This window comes from Hyaena hyaena, unplaced genomic scaffold, assembly GCF_003009895.1.
Source record: "Hyaena hyaena isolate Hyena2069 unplaced genomic scaffold, ASM300989v1 scaffold_634, whole genome shotgun sequence".
NCBI lineage: Eukaryota > Metazoa > Chordata > Mammalia > Carnivora > Hyaenidae > Hyaena > Hyaena hyaena.
This window is the reverse complement of record NW_024081267.1, coordinates 824,228-847,633: the sequence shown is the minus strand read 5'-3', so window position 1 is coordinate 847,633 and position 23,406 is coordinate 824,228. Positions and strand designations below refer to the sequence as shown.

The window sequence follows — 23,406 nt, the reverse complement described above, 5'->3', positions numbered from 1 at the left end:
GCTGCAGGTGTGCTACAGGCGGGGCAGGAGTCCACCCTGAGGGGAGGCCTCAGGCCTTGTGCTGGCCCCTCAGAGATGGAAACTGAGTGGTCCCCCAACGCCCACAGGCTCCACGTGAGCTCGTGGCCAGGGAGTTCCCAGAAGCAGCTCTTTGGCCTCCACCACATTTAGTGGGGAGGCGGGAAGGGAAATTAGACAGAAAGGACCCAGGGTGAAATGTGACCTGTGTAGGTGGCAGTGGGCCTGATCTCAGGCCGATCTGTCCCCAGGGCCCCAGAGCAAACCTGGGACAGGCAGGTAAGGAGGATGCGGGGCTGGACCTACTGGAATCAGCAGCGGCCTCTCCTTTCTAACATTTGAGACACATGGGGTCAAACAAACATTTCACTTCTTTTCCTCTCAAGAAATGACCGTGCCCATGTGAAAATAAATTAGGTCTCGGGACTGGGAGACCCCAGGGCCAGCTGACGGCACAGGCTCAGCGGGGATGACATCACAGGTGCAGTGCAAGGCTTACAGGGCTTCCCAGCGAGGCCAGGGAGTAGGATTCTCCTGTGAACTGCCCTGATCCACAACTCTGGGTAAGGACTTAGAAATTCTGCCCGGCCACTGTGCAGGCCAAACAAGGGACAGACCCACCTGGGTCACAACAGGGCACGGGCTCCTCCCCCAACTCCGGGCTATGTTTGGAGGTGATGAAGTTTGGTCACAGCCCTGATGAGAGGCCCCAGAGAGGGCGTTCTGCCTGTGTGTGCAGACACACGAGAAGGCCACTGCCCGCAAGGCCGGGACAGAAGCTGCGGCGCCTCCCTCTGGGGTCTCCAGCCTCCAGAGCTGCCAAGCACACACTGTTGTGTAAGCCCCGACTGCGATATTTTGTGACAGCAGCCCGTGCTGAGACAGCTTCAACGAGTGAACAAGCGAGTGAATGAATGGTGGGTCCTGTTCTGAGCGCTCTAAGCAGAGTGACTCATTTGATCCCACAACAGCCCCGCGAGACAGGTCCTGTCAGTGACTGTTTTACATACAGGGAAACTGAGGCCCAGGGCATTAGACAGCTTCCCAGCAGCCACAGAGTCAGTAAGGGGCAGGCCTGTCGAGCTCGTGGCAGAGCTTGTCCGTGTGGGTGGCATGACCCTGTGGGGCCCTCGGGTATCTGCCATGATCCCCACACTCACCATTTTCCGGATCGCGGCATTGGAATGGTTGGCAGCGGTGGAGATGAGCTCCAGGGACCCTGCGGGAGGAAGACACGGAGTCAGGCTGCGGGGTGCCTACGGCGCCACACGTGTCCTGGCCTCACCAGGTGCCCACTGCTCCTGCCCTTTCCCCGCCCAGGGAGGGCGGGGCCCTGCAGACACACTCTGTTTTGTGGGGGGTCTGCGGGAGGTCTGCCCGGCCGGCACCCCACTCCCCCTGCTGCCCGCCAGTTACTGCCTGTGGACCAGGAGCCGCCCTTCCTGAGGCCCAAGCTCAGCCAGCATCCAGCGGCACCCCCCCAGAACCAGGGTCCACCCCTCATGGTGCAGGGGAGGCAGGTGGTTCTCTGTCCTCAAAGACTCAGTCACTTCCCGAGCTGTGCTTGGGGGACACCTGGCTGTTGCCCCTGCTCTGTCCCTGTGTCTCCTCTCTCTCTGCGGTTTTCTAGCGGAGGCGCCACCTCCCACTGCCCAGGAGCCTCACTTTCTGCATCCTTCCGGTCAGGGGCGTCTCCTGGGAGCCTCTTCAGATAGTCCTTGAGCAGCAGCTCGTAGCGAGGGACCCTCTGCACGGGCTCCAGCATGTGGTGCTGCAGCGTCAGGTTCCCGCACACCTCTTGCTTCTGTGGGAGAGACAGACAGCACGTGGGACCCGCAGACACACGCCTGGACCCTGGGCCTCCGCCCTGCTGTGGCTTCACAGGACTGCACCCTGCGGACTGCAGGCCACGTTTACAGCGGGGTGAGCCTAGGTGTGGGGAGGGAGGTGGCACGATGGAGCATGGGCCCAGGCCCCCCGGCTGGCTCCTTCATACATCCTCGCTGGAGAAACCAGTCTCCTTGCACCAGCCGGCTTCCCTCCCTCGCGGGGAGCTCCTCCACTCCATCAGGGCTGAGCCTGCTCCCTCCCAGACATCCGTTCTCTCCGAGTGCTGCTGGCTGTTCTCATAGCAAAGCCACCCTGCCTGGTGTAGGGGTGGGCGCCCAGGCCCCACGCGCCCCTGCCCAGCAAGGCTCACAGGCCCCCCCCCCCCCCGGTCCTCTGCTCCCACGGTGCCACCTCTGTGCTCCCCTCTCAGGTCCCTTCCCCTTGCTGCCTGCCTCCTCTTCCTCCCAGATGAGGAGGAAGCACTCCTGCTGAGGCCCTGCTTGCCTCTTACAGAGTCCCCCTGGCCCCTGCGGGGGCAGCGCACTGTCCACCCGCTGCTACCCCCCCCCCCCCGCACTTCTGCCCACTTGAGGCCCACAACGGAACCGTTTCCAGCTCAAAGGAGTTCCCAAGGCTTCATGCACAACAGGGCCGGAGAAACACTGGTCTGCAACTGCACAAACACGATTCTCCCGGGGGGAGGGGCTATCAGGGGTGAGGAGGAGCCAGATGTTCACAGAGTCTCAAAGTATCTCCCTGCACGAAACTTACTGGGACCACGGAGGGCACATGCTTCCTGGGAAAGGTCATGGGGCAGCTCACGCTCTAGCAGGCGGCCATAAAGAACCCACCACACATGCACCCGCCTAGACCTCCGTCCCTGTGACAGCCTGCGCAGGCCGATGGTGCCCACCCCACTGCTGGGCCACCGACCCTGGGACACAGGCGGTGTGGGCTCCTGGTTCCTGCTGGTCACTAGGGCTGTGGCTCAGCCACGGGCACAGCCTGGGAGGCTGGAGGGGGTGTTCCGTGGGGACGGCTGGGGTGGATGTGGCTGCTGGGGGGTGGAAGGACTCAGCATCAGCACTGTCCTCTCTGGGGAGAGGTGGGGATGCTGAGGGACGCAGGGGGAAATCACGGGCGACCTGACAGCTGCAGGATCTGGGAAAAATGCAGTGTGGAAGAAGGTGTGTATGAATGCATTTGTGCGTGTGCGTGTGTGTGTCCGTGTGTGTGTGTGTGTGTGTGTGTCCAAGCGTGGCGCTCAGGGTAAACAGTTGGTAAAATGTTGGGACAAGCAGCTAACTATTCACAAAAATAAAACTGGAATCTTACCTCTTACCACAATCCATGGAAACTATTCTGGAATAGCAATTCTAACTTTTTGAAAAACGAAGATACAACATTAAAGGAAAACATAATTTATATAGTTGTGGGACAGGAAATGCATTTATAAGCATTGCTTTGAGGATTTTTTTAAAGCATTAATTTATTTAAAAAACTAGTGAAAGGGCACCTGTGTGGCTCAGTCAGTCGGTTATGTGACTCTTGATTTCATCTCAGGGTTGTAAGATCAAGGTCTACATTGGGCTCTGCTCTAACAGAGTGGAGCCTGCTAGGGATTCTCTCCTCTCTCTGCCCCTCCTCTGCTTGTGCTCTCTCTCAAAACAAAATAAACATTTTTTTAAAAAAAGAACTAGTAAATGTGACTACTTAAAAACCAAAAATTTTGTATGGCAAACAACATAAATGAAATTAAAAAATAAAAGACCAATGGGGTAAATAACTTGTAGGACACAGAACAGAAGATGTTCTTAACACATAAAAACCTGGGGCATCTGGGTGGCTCAGTCGGTTAAGCGTTCCACTTTGGCTCAGGTCATGATCTCACCATTCATAAGTTCAAGCCTCGCATCAGGCTCTGTGCTGACAGCTAAGAGCCTGGAGCCTGCTGTAGATTTTGTGTCTCCCTGTCTCTGCCCCTCCCCACTTGTGTGCATGAGCTCTCTCTCTCAAAAATAAATAGATTTTTAAAATTATATAACAAAAGAAAGAAAATTCCATTTAAAAAGCATGTAAAAATCTGACAAATTGATTTAAAAAAACAAAAAACACGTGACACTGAAGACACTACTGCAGCAGAGACCAGGCAGCTCGTGCAAAGAGAGAAGGAAGACGGATGTGCATCTCCCCCTGCGCCCGCATGGCTGGCAAGTGGGTGGTGGAGGGAGGCGTGGGCACTGGACCCAGACTCTACCATGTAACCATGACACCACGCTTCCCTTTGAAGCACGCTTCCCTCCTGTGAAACGACAGCTAGGATTCGTGTCCCGCGGCTACTGCGTCGAGCTTCTGGACACAACCCGCTGATTCACCGAGCTCCCTACGCTAGAACACGGCCCAGCGCCGAGCGCCAGCGGGCGGTGGCCCTACCTGGATGCCCTGGACGACCTCTTTGAAGAGCGGCGAGCGCTGGGTCCAGGTGCTCACGAGCTCCACAGCGCGGTCAAAGTTTTTGACATACTCGCCGTACATCTTGAGGAACGGGGCCAGCTTCTGCAGGATGTCTCCAAGCCGGGGGGTCGTGTCCCTGTGCGGGGGAGACAGGCCGTCCGAGAAACAGCTGGGGCCGAGGGGCCAGGGGTGGGCCAGGGACTGGCAGGTATCTGTGGGCCAACAGCCCAGCTCCCAGCTCTGCGTGATGGGGGGCACACCAGTCACCCTCTCTGAGCCTCACTTCCCCCTCTGTGTCCCATGGGCTGGGAAATGGCTTGTTACACCAGGTAAATGAGAGAGGCACGTGGCCTTCGACAGCGCGGGCCCAGGACCGCTGCTCCAGACCAGGGGTGCCAGCGGTGACGTGACCACTCAAATGGCAGGCACTCATCAAAGAGCATCCACGAAACCCCTGTTCGGCCATTAGATGAGCAGATTTTAGGAACAACGGGCCGAGATGACGCTGGCCTGCGAGGGAAGCAGCAGGGCAGTGCTGAAAAGGGCATGGACGGGGATGTGAAAATCAACTTCAAGAGGAAAAATGGAGCAACCGTCTTTGATCTTGGAACTGTGGCGAATTAATCACAGGACCGTGCACTGGGGGACATCGCTCAGAGGCTGGCCACCAGTGAAGGCGGTGGGGCAAGCCACTGGGGAGCATCTGTGTGGCTTCTCCAGAGCCTGGAGGAGAAAACCGACTTTGCAGCAAGTGTGGACAGTGGGCCTGGGGACGGGATCCCCTGCACTGCAGGTGAGGTGTGTCCTTACAAAGGACGGACAAACTGCCAGGGACACTCCCTGACACCCGAGTCAAGGCTCCTGGTGTCTGTGCTCTTAGCGGCCTGGCTTCAGCTGGGGAGTGGGCTCTTGGGCACCCACCCGCAGGCCTGAGACAGGCCAGAGAACAGCGGGGGCAGCAGAGACCCCAAAGCGACACAGCAGCTGGAGCCGTGGGGGAGCCTCACGACCGAGCTGGCCCTCTGCTAAGAATGTCCAGAAGGGGCAGAGGGACAGGGCCACCCCTGGGGGCAGCCGGAGGATCCAAGGGGCACTGCGAGGTGGACACACGTCGGGTTTTACAGCAAAGGTGGAGAATACACGAGGAGGGAAATGCACCTGCCAGCACTGTTAACTTGCTGTTAGAAAGCCCACAAAGCCCCCAGTGTGTATTAACGTCCCTCTGATTTGCAGATGAGGCAGCCTAAGTGTGGGGACGCTGAGAAGCTGGGTCAGGGACCCTGCACGGAGGGAGCCAGGCCCCCACGTGCCTCCTGTCTTTCGGGCACACAAACCAGATTGAGAGGCCGCCTGGCCATGAGAATTCCACAAAACCACCACGAAAGAGTTGCCAGGAGCCCAGGCTCCACCAGCATCGAAGCCAGGTTCCCTGGGAGAGGCCCCCCCCACCGAGGGCCCCGGGCCACGCTTACCACTCCTCCGTGATCCGTGTCTGCAGCTCCGGCAGGAGGAACTGCCCATGGAAGCGATAGATGGAGGAGATGTTGGAGAAGATGCCTGTGGTGACTTCCGGGGGGATGCCTGCTTCCACCAGCTGAGTGCAGAAAACCTGGGGGTGCAGAGGCCCACAGAGCGCTGAGCAAGAGCTGCCATACACAGCATGGGCGCATTGGTCCCGTGAGGCTCTTGGGAGAGGCTGCTGCTGCCTGTTTCCTTCATCAAACTGGCTCAAACTCATGGTTTTAAAGCGATCTAACTTATGGCTGGGGACGGCAGGTGGGGCAGACACAGTCCCCTGCTGATGGGGACAGGCCGTCTTCCCTCCACCCACCTGCCACGGCACCTAGAAGGTCCCGCTTTCCTTTCTCTGCTCTGTGAGCTACAGACAGAGCAGCACCTAGCACTTCTCTGAGTCCCCCCGGGGTTTACTTCCTGTGCCCATGAATCCTGTGCTGCCAGGGGCAGGGAGGTGCCAGCCCCCGTCCCCACTACTCGTGCAGAAAGATTTCCAGAGGCCGTTCACAACGCAACTGCCAGGCAGAAAGGCCCCACGGTGGCAGGACAAGCCCTCTGTCCCAGAGCCCCAGGCTCAGACAGAGAAAAGGGGGGGTCTCTGGATGAAGGCCTGGCCCGCGCGACGAGACGGGGGCGCTGCCTCGGCCACTGCGCGCCACACACACCCTCACGTGCACGAAGGGCAGGCCCCGGCCGCGTGCGCTACCTGATCCAGCAGGTGCAGCCGCCTCACGTAGGTCTCCTCCGTGTGCAGGAGCTCCTGGGCGATGTGGAGCAGCTTCTGGGGCTCGGAGCGCTGCAGGGAGACAGGCGGGCTCTGACGCCGGGCCACAGGGGTCCTGGAGGGCCCAGGAGGCCAGGAGGCCTGGGACTTTTCGGGGAGGTTTCTGGGGAAGGCACGGCAGCCCCTGCCGACCCCCCACCAGAGCTTCCGCAGCCCAGAGACCTTGGCCACAGGGCAGGTGGAGCAGCCACAGCAAGAGACCTTGTGGCCTCTGTCAGCGAGACCGCAGCCCAGAAAAGAGATATTTAAGGTGCTGAAATTAAAAACCTGTGAACCAAGAATACTGTATCTAGGAAAGCTGTCCTTCAAAAATGAAGAAATTAAAAAAGAATCTCCCAAAAACCCAAAAGACGAGCAGTTCACTATCCCCAGCCCTGCTCTGTACGAAACGCTGGAGTCCGGCAGGCTGTGAAGGGGCGGCGGCCACAGCGGTAAGGAAACCCACGCACAGATGAGACCGGCATTCCTGTAATTCTGGTGCATAAAATTTAAATGACAAAAGCCATTAGAAAACTGAAAATCTACGCTAAAAGGTAAAAACTATATCAACGTGTCATTCGTGACATCAATAACGGAGTGGGGAGGAGGGGCTGCTGTAAAGGAGTGGGTTTTGCAGTCAAAGTTAACTTGTTACCAGTTTAAAATAAAATGCTATAACTTAAGGTGTTCTATGTAATTTCAATGGTAACCACAGGAAAAATACCTACAGAACATACACAAAAGGAAATGAGAAGGGAATCAAAACCTACCATTACAAAAATTCAATGAAAAATAAGAAAGGCAGTAGGAAAGGAACAAACAACCCACAAGACATGTAGAAAACAATGATCAAAATAGCAACAGTCGTTCCCAATCGGTAATTACTTTACTTTTTTTTTTTTTTTTTAATCCTTGAGAGAGAGAGAGACAGCATGAGCAGGGGAGGGTCAGAGAGAGAGGGAGATACAGAATCTGAAGCAGCTCCAGGCCCTGGGCTGTCAGCACAGAGCCTGACACGGGGCTTGAATCCACGAACCCCGTGAGATCATGACCTGAGCCGAAGTCTGATGCCCAACCAACTGAGCCACCCAGGCGCCCTGGTAATTACTTTACTTTAAATGTAAATGGATTAAACAGCCCAAAGACACTGGCCTGAAGGGATTAAAAAAAATACCATCCACTAACCACTGTTGTTCACAAGACACTCACTTTCGATTTAAGGACGTAGGTAGGCTGAAGGTGTGAAGGATGGAAAAGATCCTGTGCACCTAGAGACCAAGAGGGAGCAGGAGTGGGCACGCTGGTATCAGACAAAACAGGCTTTAAAGGAAAAACTGGGGGCGCCTGGGTGGCTCAGTCAGTTAAGCATCTGACTTCGGCTCAGGTCATGATTTGGCGGTTCGTGGGTTCGAGCCCCGCATCAGGCTCCGTGCTGACAGCTCAGAGCCTGGAGCCTGGTTCAGATTCTTTGTCTCCCTCTCTCTGCCCCTCCCCTGCTCATGTTCTGTCTCTCTCTGTTTCAAAAATAAATAAAAACTATAAAAACAAGAAAAATTAAAAAATAAAGGAAAAGCTGTTACAAGACAGAACAAGGGACAGGATATAATGATACAAGGATCAATTCACTGAGAAGACACAACCACAAACCTCATAGGTCCTGAACATGGGAAGCAAACTTGACAGAACGGAAGGACGACACAGCAACGCAGAGACGGTAGGGACGTGAGCGCCCCCCCCGCAGGCAGAGCCCCGGGAAGGAAACAGGCTGTGAGCACCACTGTGGGCCAAACCACCAAGCAGACAGACGCAGTACCCTCCACCCAAATCAACAACCTAACTTTACACCTCAAGAGATGAGAAAAAGAACACACTAAACCCAAAGCAGTCAGAAGGAAGGAAATAACAGAGGTTAGATCAGAGATAAATGGAACAGAGAACAGAAAAACAATGGAAAAAATCAACAAGACTAAGCGTTGTTTTTTGCAAAGGTCAACAAAATTGACAAACTCTTAGCTAAATTAAGAAATAAAGAGAGTATACTCAAATTACTAATATTAGAAATAAAAGAGAGGGGCGCCTCGTGGCTCAGTCGGTTAAGCGTCTGACTTCGGCTCAGGTCATGATCTCACGGTTCGTGGGTTCGAGCCCCGTGTCGGGCTCTGTGCTGACAGCTCAGAGCCTGGAGCTGCTTCAGATTCTGTGTCTCCCTCTCTCTCTCTGCCCCTCCCTTGCTCATGCTGTCTCTCTATCTCTCTCTCTCTCTCTCTCAGAAATAAATAAAACATTAAAAAAATTTAAAAGAGAGAAAACATTATACTGATGTCACAGAAATAAAAAGGATCATAAAAGATTGGTATTAACAATTACACTCCAACAAATTGGACATCCTACAAGAATGGATAAATTCCTAGAAACACATTAAGCCTGAGTCATGAAGAAATAGGAAATCTGAATAGACCAAAAATGAGTAAGTAGATTGACTAAGCAATAAAAAAACTTCCCAAAAAAGAAAAGCCCAGGACCTGATGATTTCATTGGAAAATTAATATCAATCTTTCTCAAATGCTTTCCAAGAACTGAAGAGGAGAGAACAGGTGTGCCCGAGAGGTTCAGTCTGTTGAGCATCTGACTCTTGATTTCGGCTCAGGACATAATCTCATGGTTCATGGGATCTGGCCCTGCACGGGACTCTGTGCTCACATTGAGGGAGAGTCCTGCTTGGGATTCTCTCTCCCCCACTGTCTCTGCCCCTCCCCCAGTTGTGTGCGTGTACTCACGTTCATCCCCCCCCCTCAAAACTAATAAATAAAACCTTTTAAAACGAGAGAACATCTCTGCACTGTGAGGCTAGCATAATTACTCTGACACCAAAGCCACTCAAAGACTTTAAGAGGAGACTACAGACCAACCTCCCTAAAGAACACTGACGCACAAGCCCTCAACAGAACACTAGCAAATTTAATTCAACGGTACGTAAAAAGGACCATATGCCATGAGATTTATTCTGGGATGCAAGGGTGCTTCCAAGACGAACATGCAACACACAACATTAACACAATGAAAGCCCCATGTGATTATCTTAATTGACGCAGAAGCCGCATTTGACAAAACACAATCCCCTTTTGGGACGAAAACAGCACACTATGAATACACGGGGACGTCCTCCACATAGTAGAGGCTGGCCTGATGTACGTGACCCCCCACATCAGCATGCCTTCACTCTCCCTGGGCGGGGGGACATGAGGCGCAGGGTCCCAGGGCTCCTGGTCCAGCACCTGGTGCCAAGGATGGGCCAGCGTGTGATGTTCTAACCAGACACCCAGGACGGCAGACAAACCCAGGAGTGTTGGCATCTCCATATTAGAGACGCGAAGACATGGGCCTTCTCTGGCAAGACCCTGGCCTTGGGGACACCCCCAGAGTCTGTGTGGGGAGGATGGGACAGGCCTGGGGTCTGCACCTGCTCCCAGCACTTGGGATGCACCGTGAGAGCCACGCTGGTGTGGCCTTTAGTAACCACTTCATTTACTTTCTGTATATAAATCTTCTAAATGTTTTATTTATTTTTGACATAGAAAGAGACATTGTGTGCATGAGTGGGGGAGGGGCAGAGAGTGAGGGGGACAGAGTATCTGAAGGAGAGCCTGGTGTGGGGCTCGAATTCACAAATGGTGAGATCCTGACCTGAGCCAAAATGGGATGCTTAACCAACTGAGCCACCCAGGTGCCCCTATTTTCTGTATTTCAGGTGTTTGGACATCTTGGGACCTTGCTGACCCCAGAGCAAGGCCCCTCTCAGGGTTGGCTGTTTCCTGCACAGATAGAAAGGACCCACGTGCAAGCATGTCTTTCACACACAAGCCCGCCCAGGCTGATGCAGACATCTGGGAAAGCCTCTGCCCAGGGCCCACTGAGGTCATTCAAGTTGGCCGATCCTAAGCCTGCTCACCCTGCCTCACCTGTTCCCTCCCACAGAAAACACAATATGCACTTGCCATAATTTCCACCCCCTCTGCCTCTTGACCCACTCTGGTCCTGCCCGTGTGGCCCTGTGGCCTGGCCTGCCCCCTTCTTGGGAAATGTAAGTAAAAATCCATCTATTTGTAAGTAAGCTCCTTGCTCAACGTGGGGCCTGAACGCATGACCCGGAGACCAAGAGTCACATGCTCTACTAACAGAGCCAGCCAGGCGCCCCGCCATCTTTGCCAACGGCCGTCGTCTCCTAATCTGTTGGCATTACCACACCCGAACAGTAACCAAACCTAGATTAAACCATGGCTCCCGCCTGTCCCCGGAAAGCTGGCTCACAACAGCGGGGGTGCGTGGGTGCCCTTTACTCTCCGGGCCTGTCTTCTGTCATGGGTCACGGTGGCCAGTAGGATCTCCCCCAGGTCTGGGGTCACCCGTGCTTCTCGTGGGGCCCGTAGGCTGTGCCACCCTCCCCACACACAGGCCGGCTCTCTGAGCCAAGGGCCCCCTGCTTCATCTCCCCGTCCCCACACGTCCCTGCGCAGAGCCCAGACCCCGAGATGCTGACAGGACGCAGACGGGCTCTGTCACAGCACACCCGTCATGCGTGGGCTCATCTCCTTCCCCGGGGCGTCCGCTGAGGGCTTGGCTCCTGTGCCCAGGCTCCCCTCCCACCCCTGCCAGGCTCCACGGTGACCCTGGGGTTCCCCATTCCTAGTGTACATGACACGCATGCTGCCTTCCTCACGGGGGCCTGCGAGGCGGGCAGCCGGTCCTGGTGCAGGGTGCGGTGGCGGCTCCATCAGCACCCAGACCACCGTCACAGCCACCGGGGGTGGAGCCGCTGTGCCCACGCTAACCTAGGCTTGGGAGTGGGGTTGTCGCTGGAGGTGCCGGGGCCCCTGCCCTGCCTGCCGGCCTGTGGCAGGGCCTCTCGAGCGCGCTGACGTGCCCCTGCTACTGGAACCAAGCCTGAGCGGTGTCCCCGTGGCCCTCAAGGCCCTTCAGAAGACCTCTGCTGCCTGGAGGGGTGGCCTACCTTGGCCGTGTCCACACGGGCCCTCGGGGGGCTGTTCTTGGGGTCTGGCTCCTCACCGCTACCTTCGCCCGCGTCGTCGCTGTCGGCCTCCTCCCGCAGGGCCCTGCCTTCTGGGGCCACTTGCGGGTGTAGCCCCGGGACTGTGGGGACTGGGCTGGCCTCGCCACCCTCCTCACAGGGAAAGTGCTCGCCAGCCACGCTGCAGGATGGACTGTCGATCCCACTGTCGCGGTTCGGGATCTTAGCAACACCGCTGGGCTCCCCCGCGGGGCCTGCATCTGGGGGGCCGTCCCCTGCAGTCGGGCTGCCAGGGCTCCCGGGGTCAGGGTCCTTGCAGGGGCCTCCGGGCCCAAGGGGCAGCGCCTGGAACTTCCCTGGATCTGCCCTTGGCAGCTCTGGGGAAGAAGAGTCAGGCCCAACGCTGGGCTCCTCCAGGGCCGCACGAGGGGCTGGGGCTGTTGAAGGCCTCTCTCCCGACTCCATCCTCAAAGCTGAGCTCCGTGGGGGCTAGCCAGCGGCTTTCTGGAGGAGGAAATGAGCAGGGTCAGTGCCAGCCAGGCATGGGCCAGCCCCTGGGCACAGGCATGTCCCCCCCAAAGAAGAGAGGAGGTGGGAGGCGGCCGGGTGTGGAGTGAACAGCCCACGCAGCTCCAGCTGGCTCCTATCCAGGCACACTTTTAGACATCAGCAAATGGAAAGCATTTTACTTTTTAAATAATTTTTTTACATTAAAAAAAGAGAAAAAACTGAGAAAGGAAAAGAAGAAAGGAGAAGAGGGAGGAGGAAGGAAAGGGGAGGAGGAAGGAAAGCAGAGGAGGAGGAAGAGAGGGAGGAGGAAAGGAGGGAGGAGCGGGGAGGGGGAGGGGGGAGGGAGGAGGAGGGAAGGGAGGAAAGAGGAAGGGAAGGGGANCCTATCCAGGCACACTTTTAGACATCAGCAAATGGAAAGCATTTTACTTTTTAAATAATTTTTTTACATTAAAAAAAGAGAAAAAACTGAGAAAGGAAAAGAAGAAAGGAGAAGAGGGAGGGGGGAGGGAGGGGGAGGGAGGGGGAGGGAGGGGGAGGGGGGAGGGAGGGGGAAGGAAAGGAAGAATGGAGGGAGGGAGAAGGTAAGGAGGGGGAAGGAGGGAAGGGAGGAAAGAGGAAGGGAAGGGGAAGGGAGGAAGGAGGAGGAAGGGGAAGAGGAAGAGGAGGGAGGAGAGAAGAGGGAGGGAAGGGAGAAGAGAGAAGGGAGAGGAGTCCCGTACTATGAAGACACCCGCTGCTCAACACATTCAAACTACATGCACAGAAGTCATGGTCCTGAGGTCATGGGCAGTGGATTAGGTCTGCAAAGTGCTCTGGCTTCCGAGTGCTGTGTACCCCATGATGTAGCTTTGAGGGGACGGGTCCCCAGCATCACTGGGGCTGCGTGTCTGACAGGTGACCAGGCACCTGCCACAGACCTGGGCCAGGGAGGCCAGGGCTTTCCCCCCACATTCCTCCACCCACCAGAGCGCCCTGGGGCTCCTTCCTGCTTTCACCTCCCACCTCTCCTGGAGGACAGGGAGTCAGGTGTCAGTCTGGGGGGTGGGGGGGCTGGGCCAGGGGAGATGACAATCCCCAAAATCTTCCTCTGCCCCCACTCACCTGATGTCCAGGTGCCCGGGGAGGGCTCTGCACCTGGCTCCCTGCTGGCTGCGCTCTTTCCGGGCCTGGTTGGCAGCTCAGGCCGTGAGCGGGAGCGGAACTGGCTGAAAGTCTCCTTCCTGCCCAGCACGTCAGAAACGGGGGTCCTGAAACACACGGTGGGAGCGGGAGCGTGAAAGCCGCCGTCTCTGCCGACGCCGGGATGCCAGGCTGGCTCCGAAGGCAGGGCTGGAAGGGCAGCTATGGCCCCGCCCAGCGTGGCCAACCCTGCAAGGGTGACGGCCACAGGTGGACGGAGCGCAGGGGCAGCCCGAGGGCCAGGACTGACTGTCCTGCCCGTGGCGCCCACGCCTGGGAGTCAGGGCCACACCCGGTGTGCAGGGAGCCGGCGGGCACCCTCCCCACACCTCCAGACGCGGCACCCGGGGCCCACGCCCACAGTCAGCCCGGCGACCAACAGCTTCTGCACACGCTCCCCTCCTCCCTCGAGAAACAAGGCTAAAGACCCACCAGTGGAGACACAGCTCCCTCTCGCTCTTGCGCAAAACCCAACGGCGTCCAGAGCCTGCCCCTCGGTGCTTCAGGGCAGGAAGACCTCCGGGCAGAGTCCTGAGGCAGCAGCTCCGCCTAGGGCTCCTGCGCGTGTGGCCAGACTGCTCTGGAGTGGCCCTTTTCCTAAGAGACACCAGGCCAGAGCAGGGGACAAAGTCAAGTTCCAGCAGACACTCAGGACACAGCCCTGCGGCAGGCTGAGCCTCCATGTGTCCAGCACGGCTGGCCGGCACGAGGTAGAGCCTCCGAAACCCACCGCCTCTGGTCAGGGTGGAGACGGCCCCCACCAGGCGGCAAAGCACAGTGCCCCCAGCAGGCGGCAACTGGCACAGCGTGCACTCTGTCACCCAGCAGGACAGGGACCTGGGTGACAGTCCAGGAGAACAGGAGGTGGAGGTCGCCGGGCAGAGCACTGGAAGGAGCCCCGTCAGGGAGCAGAGCGCTGCAGGGCCCCCCAAGGAGGGCTCAGTGCACGCGGGAGGGCGCCACGAGACCGAGGAGCCGCTGGAGGGAACAGCGCTGGCGCAGACTGGGCAATGCCCATCCCCACGGGGGACCTACGGGGAGCCCTGCTCAAGGCCCGGGAAGCCCCCGTTTATATGCAGCATAACTGTCCCTGAACAACGTTCAGGAACGGTGATGAGAGCACCGGCCAGGGCAGCTGTGGCACCACATCCTACTCTGTGCACAAGGTCGGCAGAGATGGGGACGCACACATGGGGGGGAGGGCAGTGGCAACAGAAGCCATCCCAACCGAAGCACAGAGATAGCGAGATGTGGAGACACCCCGCTGACAGTGTGCATATAACCGGACTCCCCAGGTATGTAGTACAGTCCAAAAAAGGATTGAGCAGGAAATGCTTGAGTAAATAATGACCAAAGTTTTTCCTGATTTAATAGAAACTATAAATCCACAGATCTAAGTAAGCACAAGAAATGTTTGCACTTAAACGTCTTTCCACAGAGAAAACACTAGGCTTACAAAGTTGGTGAATTCTGTCCAACATTAAGGAAGAAATGATACCAACTCGACACAAACCTTCCCAAAACACTGAGGGAAAGAGAATGCCTCCCAACTGCACGGAAGGGTCTGGAAACGCTGTGCTGAGTGGAAGCAGACACAGGGAAGGTACTCATCTGCTGTTCCACCTAGAGAGTTTCTGAGACGCACACTATGCGGGGGATCGAACATCCCCTTTATCCAGGGTGCTGGGACCATTTAAGGGGCAGCCAGCAGGCAGGTTGGCAGGTATGCTGTCGTCCAGGCCTGGGGCCCTGGCACTGCCTGCGGCCTGCCCTAGACAGGCTGGGACAGTCCTGCAGATGGACCACAAGGCCAACCACCGCCTAGCTCCACCCAAGGCCAGATGTCTGCTCCCGGGAGCGGCGCAGGCACCCCGCTAGAAGCACCAGCGTCCCCATCTCTTGCCGTCTGGCCCCTGGCACCCTGTCAGACAGCAGCTGCCGGAGGTGTGAGCCTGAGAAGCCTCTGGAACTGTCCCAGCCCCGGCTGGTAACGGCCCCAGAGACACCCTGAGTGGGAGCCACCTGGCTGCACCCCGCCAGCCCGAGCTGTGCGAGATGCTCAGTGGGGCTGCCCTCTCCCCCACCAAGCTCAGGGGGCGGGTCACCTGCGGCAGAAATCTGAACAAGACTGAAAATACCACAGGACGGCACCAGGGACCTCCGTGCCACCACAGCTGCACACAGGTCCGGGCTGGGAGACACGGCGGCAGAACCCAAAGCTGGCGGTGAGAAAGGCCGGTGGCCCAGGGCTGCTTCGCTCCAGGTCAGGCACTCGTCTTGGGCCTCAGCCCGCGGTCTCTGCCCCGTGTGCTGAACACACAGACATGGATGCAGACGGTGGGGTGCCACATACCCTGCCACGTGGCTGGGGTCGGTGGGACCTCGGGGGGACCTCTGTGCAAGCTGAGCACAGAGGAAAGGAGACAGAGCCACCGGGTGCTGCCCCTGCCTGCAGGGATGCCCGAGCAGGCTCACACCATCACTCAAAGTTACTGCACTTTTAAAAACAGTTTGATGCCTCCTTTTTAGAAAACTTAGGAATTGTGGGAAAGCAGGACATTAATGCCCCCTGTCCCCCTAGCACTGGGACAGGGGCTGGATGGCCCCCACAGGGCTCTTGGCTGGGCTGCAGCCTTTCTGGGAGACACTGCTCTCGTTTCCACGCCGCACGCCACCATGAACGCGCTCTGTCCTGGAGAATGTCCTCCCCTCCAAGGCCGGGAAGCAGAGACTCGAACAGGCACTTGCACAGCCGTGTTCACAACACGTTATTCACAGGAGTCAAAAAGGGGAAGGAGCCCAGTGGCCACAGGGGATGAGCGGATAAACAGCAGGTGCCCGGACCGTGTGACAGTTACTCGCCCGGTGAGAGGAAAGAGACCCCGCCACCCGCCACCTCACGGATGGGCCTGGAGGACAGGATGCTGAGCGCAGATCCCACCCACAGAGGCCCCCGGGATCATCAGGCCAGAGACAGGGCGTGGACGGTGGGCACGGGCGGGCGGCCCTGTTTCTAAGTCTCCCTTCGGATGAAAATGTTCCGGACGAAGGGTGGGGACAGTTGCAGAAGGCTGTGAACACACTTAATGCCACTGAAGCAGGCCTTTATTTATTTATTTTTTAATGTTTTTCTTTATTTCTAGGAGAGAGAGAGAGAGAGAGAGCATGAGCAGGGGAGGGTCAGAGAGAGAGGGAGTCACAGACTGAAACAGGCTCCAGGCTCTGAGCTGGCAGTCAGCACAGAGCCCGATGCTGGGCTCGAACCCACGAACCGCGAGATCATGACCTAAGCGAAAGTCGGACGCTTAACCGACTAAGCCACCCAGGCGCCCCTGAAGCAGGCCTTTAAAAGCGGCTTAGGTGGCATAGATGGCAGACTTTGGTTACCTGTACTTTACTACACACACACACACACACACACACACACACACTACACACACACTACACACACACACACACTTAAATAAAAGTGTGTTTCAGAAAATTCTCTCAGAAGTTGTGCGAACGAGTCAGCAGTGACTCACAAGCACCTGAAGCGTACTGCCCCGCTGCCCGGCCCACGGGGACACTCGGGGGTGGCACGGGCTTGCCCGGAGCCGGCGGCCCGACAGCCTCTTGACCTGATGCTGCTAAGCCACCACCACCGCCCTGGGGTCCTGCCCCCCAGAGACCTGGCCCCGGGGGCTCCAGCAGACGTGGGGGGGGGGCTGACACAGAGGGGGGAGGGACCCTGACACAGACCTGCGGGGGCCTGACGAAGATTGGGGGGCCGACACAGACCCCAGGGTGGATGGGGGTGTGGACCTGACGCACGCGAGTCACGCGCGGCGCACGGAACGGTCTGCACAGCGTGCGCACGGCACGCTAGGGAACGGCACAGGAGGCGCATGCGCACAGATTGCACGGCATGCCGGACGCGCGCACAGGGACGCACATGAGGGGTGCACGGCACGCAGGTGTATGGCCCACGCACGGGACGCACGGCACGCTGGCGCAGAGCACGCGGGACGCATGCGCAGGTCGCACGCGCATGGTACCCACGGTTCACAGGACGCACGGCACGGGGGCCCCAGGCGCCCAGAATGCACGTTACCCGCGATGCACAGCATGGGCGACACACAGCACGCGGGTGTATGGCACGTTCACGGGACGCATGGCACGTAGGACGCAGAGCATGCTGGGTGCACGACACACATGGCGCCCACCCAGGACGCCTGTCACGCGGGACAGCATGTGGGGCGCACGGCACGCAGGTGTACGGCGCTTGCGCGGGACGCACAGCATGCGGAGCTGGCTGTGCCTGTAAAACCGACCACCTCGACTGTACTTACTGTTTTCTTTTCCTTCCTGCTTTTGTTTTCCTCTTGAGCTTTCTGTGCACGTGCCTACTTCTGTTTCCTGCGCTTTGTATTCGCTGTCCCTGCGCGCTGCAGCCGTCGCCCGGCCGCCCCAGGGCGGCAGAGCCCGTCCGGCGGAGACTGCGCCTTGGGGCCGTGTGGGTCATCGGCCACCAACTTCTGGCCCAGCGCCGGGCCACCTGCTCTCTGGAGGGTGTGCGGCCCTACCTTCAATTACGTTTGAAATTCTCACTAAAACAGCTAGTGAAACAGGCAGACGAGAACCTTCCCAAGGCTAATGGCACAGAAATCCTGCCCCGTGCTCCTGAGGAGCCACCCTGAGTGTCTGCAGCCTGGTCCCGCCTGAGTCCGCCCACCCTCGGGAGGCTTCCCACGGACCACAGAGGTCACTGTCCTTGCTGCCCCGATGGAGGCCTCCCCACGATAACAGGCCTCATTTGTGCAGTGAGTGACCTGACAGGTAATTGTGGGAAGGGGATGTCAGGCGGCGGGTTCACCTTCCCAGGGCCGCTCACTTGGGCCGGCCAAGTGCCACATCCTGGGTGCCCAGGCGCCTCATTCTCGTAGGCCCATCGGAGCCAGCAGGGCACCCCGGAAAGGTCGGGCACCGTCCACCTCACTGGGCACCTACACGACCAATCATCACCGTCATATGTGAGACCTCAGACAAGGAACATGTCCTAGACAGAGGACACAGTGTCCCAGCCAGAGGGAACGGTGTCTCAGAGAGAGGGAACAGCACCCCAGCCAGAGGGAATAGCATCCCAGAGAGAGGGAATAGTGCCCCAGCCAGAGGGAACAGCACCCCAGCCAGAGGAAATAGTGTCTCAGGCAGAGGGAACAGTGTCCCAGACAGAGGGAACAGCGTCCCAGACAGAGGGAACAGTATCTCAGCCAGAGGGAACGGCATCCCAGACAGGGAGCAGTGCCCCAGCCAGAGGGAACGGTGTCTCAGAGAAAGGGAACAGCACCCCAGCCAGAGGGAATGGCATCCCAGAGGAAACAGTGCCCCAGCCAGAGGAAATAGTGTCCCAGACAGAGGGAACAGCATCCAGAGAGGGAACAGTGTCCCAGAGAGTGGGAACAGTGACCCAGACAGAATAGTATCCCAGAGAGGGAACAGCATCCCAGAGAGAGAACAGCGTCCCGGACGGAAAAACCAGGGCAAATGAGAAATCCTGACCATCTGGAGAATGGGGACATGCACCTGGAGATGGAAGAGATGGAATCTTAGAGTTGGAGCCAGGATGGGTCTCCCAGCCGTAGGCAGCCAGGGGGCTGCGCAGGTGAGTGATGCCCCATTCAAGGCTGGGTTTAACATCTTTCCTATGGTTTAACTTCCATACTCACGCCTATACTGAGGTAGGTGTGTCACTTCCCACATGTGTCAGTGGGAATCAGAATCCACCCAGGGCAGGTCTGAAGGATGAGGTGAGGTCGGGGCTCCCAGCACCGACCACTGACAGGGGCCAGCAGGTGCACCACTGTCAGTGTTCTGGGTCCAAGGACATCTCCATCCCTGGGCTCCCGAGGGGCTCAGGGCAGCAATGCCCCGTTTGTCTCCAGGGCCTTGTTTAGCCCCCATCTGAGCTTTGGACTCAGCAGACCAACCAATGTTCAGGCCTCTGCATGTCAGGGCACACAGTCCCGTCCAGCTTCAGAGACCCCTGGACTGTAGGAGGTGCTGGTCTTTGCGGGGACCCAGACATTAACCCCAAGGAGGGGAACCAGGGCCCCCAGCATCCTGCAAACACCCAGCTGGAGACAAACCACTTCCTCCCTGCACACCCGGCCCCGCCCGGCTGAGCTGTCAGGCTCTGAAGGGTTGAGTTGGGCCTGGCCGGGCAACTTGCAGGCTAAGGCCCAACGCCCCCTGTTTCCTCTCCTGCGGGAGTGGCCAAGGCCACGAGCCCCGAGGGTCCCAGGAGCCAGGTGCTGTGGGCACAGCTGTGCTCCTGGACACACCCCCCTGCTCTGCACAAACACGCTGGAGTCTGGCTCCACCCATAGCCACCCGTGATGCCCCCCACCCAGGAGTCTGCATGTGGGGTTCCCAGAGGGTCCTCCTCCCCAGTAGTGCCACCACAGCCAAGCCCAGTCAGTGTCTAAACTGCAGATTGCAGAAGAACCTTCCAGAGCCGCACTGCGTGGGAAGGCCTAGGCGGCCAGGGACTGTGTCTGGGACCACCCACCCCCTCTCGGCCCAGGCGAGGGAAGACCAGCACTGGCCAGGGCCTCGGTGACAGGTGCGCAGGCGGGGCCCACGGGGGGTCGCCCTGAGCCGGTCAGCCTCAGATCCCGGCCCCTTCCGGGCTCCGTTCATCTCAGCTAGTCTGAGCAGCCCCAGACGGCCCCCGGTGCGGTCCTGGCAGGCGGCACGTTTGCTGTGGACACGGCCCACAGCAGGCTGGTTCTTCGCAGGCGGGCCCCCCGGGAGGCTGGGGAGCGCGCACGACACACCGCTCAGGGGCCACCACGAGGCTCCTGCCTCGAGGCCGCCAACCCCAAATGGCTCCTGCTCTGAGCACCCTCGTCCCCAGAAGCACCGCTTGCAGTACCAGCACAGGCTGTGGGGGCCGGCAAGACCCCGGAGCCAGCGCCACTCACCTGCCCTCGGTGGGAGCGCGCGCTTCTGTCCGGGGCGGACTTCTGGCAGCAGCGAACACAACTTCCTTTTGCGAGTTTTGCAACACGGGTCACCAAAGACGTTGCCTTTGCATTTCCGCATCGTCACACGCCCAAGCTCATTGGTTCCCCAGCTGCCTCTTCTGTGAAAATACAGCCCAAACCGGCTGGAGAGCTGTCCAGGCCCCGGCGAGCCTCTGCACCGTGGCCTGCGGTGGTTTACCAGTGCCCCGAGCCGGTGAGGGGGGCCCAGTCTCCCAGCCTCCACCTCGCCTGTGGGCTTCTCTGCACAGAGCTGCAGGCACAGGACACTGGGACCCTGCGGGTGTCCAGCAGGCCTGAGCACTGAGGTCCCCCAGCTGAGGGAGGGCCCAGTGACCATCAGAGGAACGGTGAAAGGGCCCACCCTACCTACAGCGACAGCTCCGTGACCTCGGGGAGTAAATACTGGAAGACGTGGAATCCTACAGAGCTTAGACCACAAGTTCTGCCCACATTCCAATGGTGGCTTCTTCACCGAGATGTGATGCATCTTTAGAAACAAAGTGATTCTGTGAGCTTTGATGTCCTTGTTGCTAACTGGGGGTCACCATGGAACCCCCCCGGGACAACACTGCACATATAGGGAATGTGTGACTGTGAAGAAATGAGTGAAGGAGAAGCTAGTGGGGTTCTCAAGCCCGTGAGGACCTACCTTGTGCCTCCCCAGAGCCCACGTGCTTCCCAGTGGGGTCCACACAGCACGCTCACTCCCATGCCCCGTTGATGGGGGCAGTCAGGCTGCAGATACTACCCACTTTACTTCCAGGTAGTCTCCCTTCTAACCCGAGATCTGAGGAAGTCTGTGAGGAAGGCGCTGACTGGCACATCACAGTGCGGGCCATCGTGTGCGTGGACGCAGACGCGCTTCCCTCCAGGAAGGTGAAGACCAAGGTGAGTGCACATTCTGTATGCCCCCCACCCCCGCAGCCGCCACCTCGCTGAGGACTCAGAGCTGCCCCATCCGGCAGGTGACAGGACGCTGGCTGTGGAGCCCCATCAGGACCGGAGGACCCAGGCCCAGAGCCCGCTGCGCAGAAGTGACCTACAAAGGCAGGGATGAGGGCGTGCAGCGCGGCAGCGAGCCAGGCATGACCACCCGAGGCTGATAAAGAAAAGTGGAGTGGGGGGCACCTGGGTGGCTTAGTCGGTTAAGCGTCCGACTTTCGCTTAGGTCATGATCTCGTGGTTCGTGGGTTCGAGCCCCGCGTCGGGCTCTGTGCTGACTGCCAGCTCAGAGCCTGGAGCCTGTTTCAGTCTGTGACTCCCTCTCTCTCTGACCCTCCCCTGCTCACGCTCTCTCTCTCTCTCTCCCTCTCCTAGAAATAAATAAAAATATTAAAAAAAAAAAAAAAGTGGAGTGGGATGTGGCCTGGCTGGAAAGCATCCTGGGAGGGCTCATGTCAACCAGGGAGGTGGCACCAACCAACAGGGAACACGCTGTGGCAGCGGCTCCCAGGACAGCCCGGGGACAGTCACATCTGGGTGTTCCTGTGCTGCATACCTGTGCCCTTTGTGTGGAGGTGACCTGGTGACACGGCCGCTGGGACACCAGAAACAAAGAGGGTGGCCTCCAAGCTCAGGTCTGCCTTCCCCTCCTGGGCCGTTTGGCTCCAGGGGGAGGGGGGCCACTGCCACGCGCTCAGGACCCTCGGCCCGCAGTGCAGAGAAGCCCCGTGTGGGCAGCAGCGGAGGCCGCCAGCCGCCAGCCGGCACAGCCTGCCTCAAGGGAGAGCGAGGGCGTGGACTCCTGCCTGTCAAGCCATCAGGTGAGACCACAGCCCCGGCCTCACCAGGCACCTTGACCAGAGCTAGGCTGCACTCAAATTCTCGACCCACTAGCCCCAATGGGACTGATGTGTTTACTGTCATTTTAAGCCACAGTTTGGGTTGTTTGTTATGCAGCGATAGGTGGTAGAATGGGGTCATCAGGAAGAAGGGCAAGGGGTAACCTGAGGTCGAAGGAGCCAGGCCACAGGGGAGAGGTCTCTACAGGCATTCTTTCATTGACCACAATTTTCCCATCCAATTATTTCATTAATGGTCCAACAGACCAAACGGGGTCCTCAGACTCTGAAGGGCTCCCCGATGGCGGCAAAGACCCATTCTGTGCTGCTCACTCTAGGTGACCCAAGGGCTTTGTGGGCTCCGCTGCTCTTCGGGGCGAGGGGGGTGGGCTGCTCACATGACACAGCCCTGGATGGTGGGAACCGTGTGCCCACTCCGCTCCTGCCCCTCATTGAAAACATCCAGACTTAAGGTGTTTATTTCTTTATAAAGGAAAAAAAAACACTTGTCAAGGTAACCAAATTCTCTCTGCTCTCTTTTGATAGAATTCTGGGCACAAACAACATTAAAATTCCATGCTTACTGAACACATTACCGTGCCCCAGATCAGACGCAGGTAAAGCCTGAGTCTGTAGCTGGTGGCGTGTCCCCCAAGCTAACTTCTGGTCAAACGGAGCCCGTTGTGTGGACGTGGACCTTGGGAGAAGCTGTTGTCTCTGCAACTCGCCTGTGCCTCTAAAATTATTCCAAAATCAATACTTAAAGTTTTAATGGATGAAGCGATCGTGTTGTGGGACCACGAGCCACGTTGTTTTCCCTCAGAATCAAGCTTCTCACAGCATTTCACGTCCTGAATAACTTTAACCAGGCATTTGACGTGAGGGACAAAGGTGGTAACGAGGGTCACTGGGTGCAGGGCCGTCTGCTGTTTTCATGTGCGGGGCTGGGGGACTGCCTCCGCTCAGCCCGCACTTGCTTTTGTTGCAACACGGCTTGGTTTTGCGTTTTTCTCTAAGATTCGGACGCTGGGCTCCATCGGAGCACCCGGCTGCTGGGTGGAGGGGCAGGGACTCCTCATGGGCTGAGCTGGCTGGTCCCTAAAACGGGATGAAGTACTGGCCACGAAGTGTTCTAGTTGTGAGTACTGTTTTCTTTTAAGATGGTTCTGAGGAAAAAGCCTACCTATGTGGGGAGACCACAAATAGGGCCGAATATTGACACTTGATAAGTGAAGAAGGATGGGGGAGCATGGAGGAGCACAGGAGGGGAGGATGGGGAAGCAGGGGGGAGGAGGGGGA

At 58.0% G+C, this 23,406-nt stretch overlaps 1 protein-coding gene across 8 annotated transcripts in view; it reads right to left on the bottom strand.

The window, feature by feature from the left end:
• The window catches only part of FGD3 (FYVE, RhoGEF and PH domain containing 3), a 36,267-nt gene extending 15,923 nt beyond the window's left edge, over positions 1-20,344 (bottom strand). For 2 of the 8 annotated variants that reach the window (XM_039216475.1, XM_039216476.1), the window contains exons 1-9: positions 20,264-20,337; positions 13,221-13,366; positions 11,589-12,110; positions 6,524-6,613; positions 5,775-5,911; positions 4,654-4,812; positions 4,282-4,438; positions 1,684-1,822; positions 1,179-1,237 (exon numbers count right to left, since the gene is read on the bottom strand). In XM_039216475.1, the coding sequence (XP_039072406.1) occupies positions 1,179-1,237; positions 1,684-1,822; positions 4,282-4,438; positions 4,654-4,812; positions 5,775-5,911; positions 6,524-6,613; positions 11,589-12,071 (1,224 nt within the window). In that variant the 5' untranslated portion in view covers positions 12,072-12,110; positions 13,221-13,366; positions 20,264-20,337. Of the gene's footprint in view, positions 1-1,178; positions 1,238-1,683; positions 1,823-4,281; positions 4,439-4,653; positions 4,813-5,774; positions 5,912-6,523; positions 6,614-11,588; positions 12,111-13,220; positions 13,367-20,263 lie in introns of all 8 variants that reach the window. The other 6 variants (XM_039216471.1, XM_039216473.1, XM_039216474.1 and 3 more) reach the window with 4 other exon arrangements.
• Positions 20,345-23,406: the final 3,062 nt, after the last annotated feature.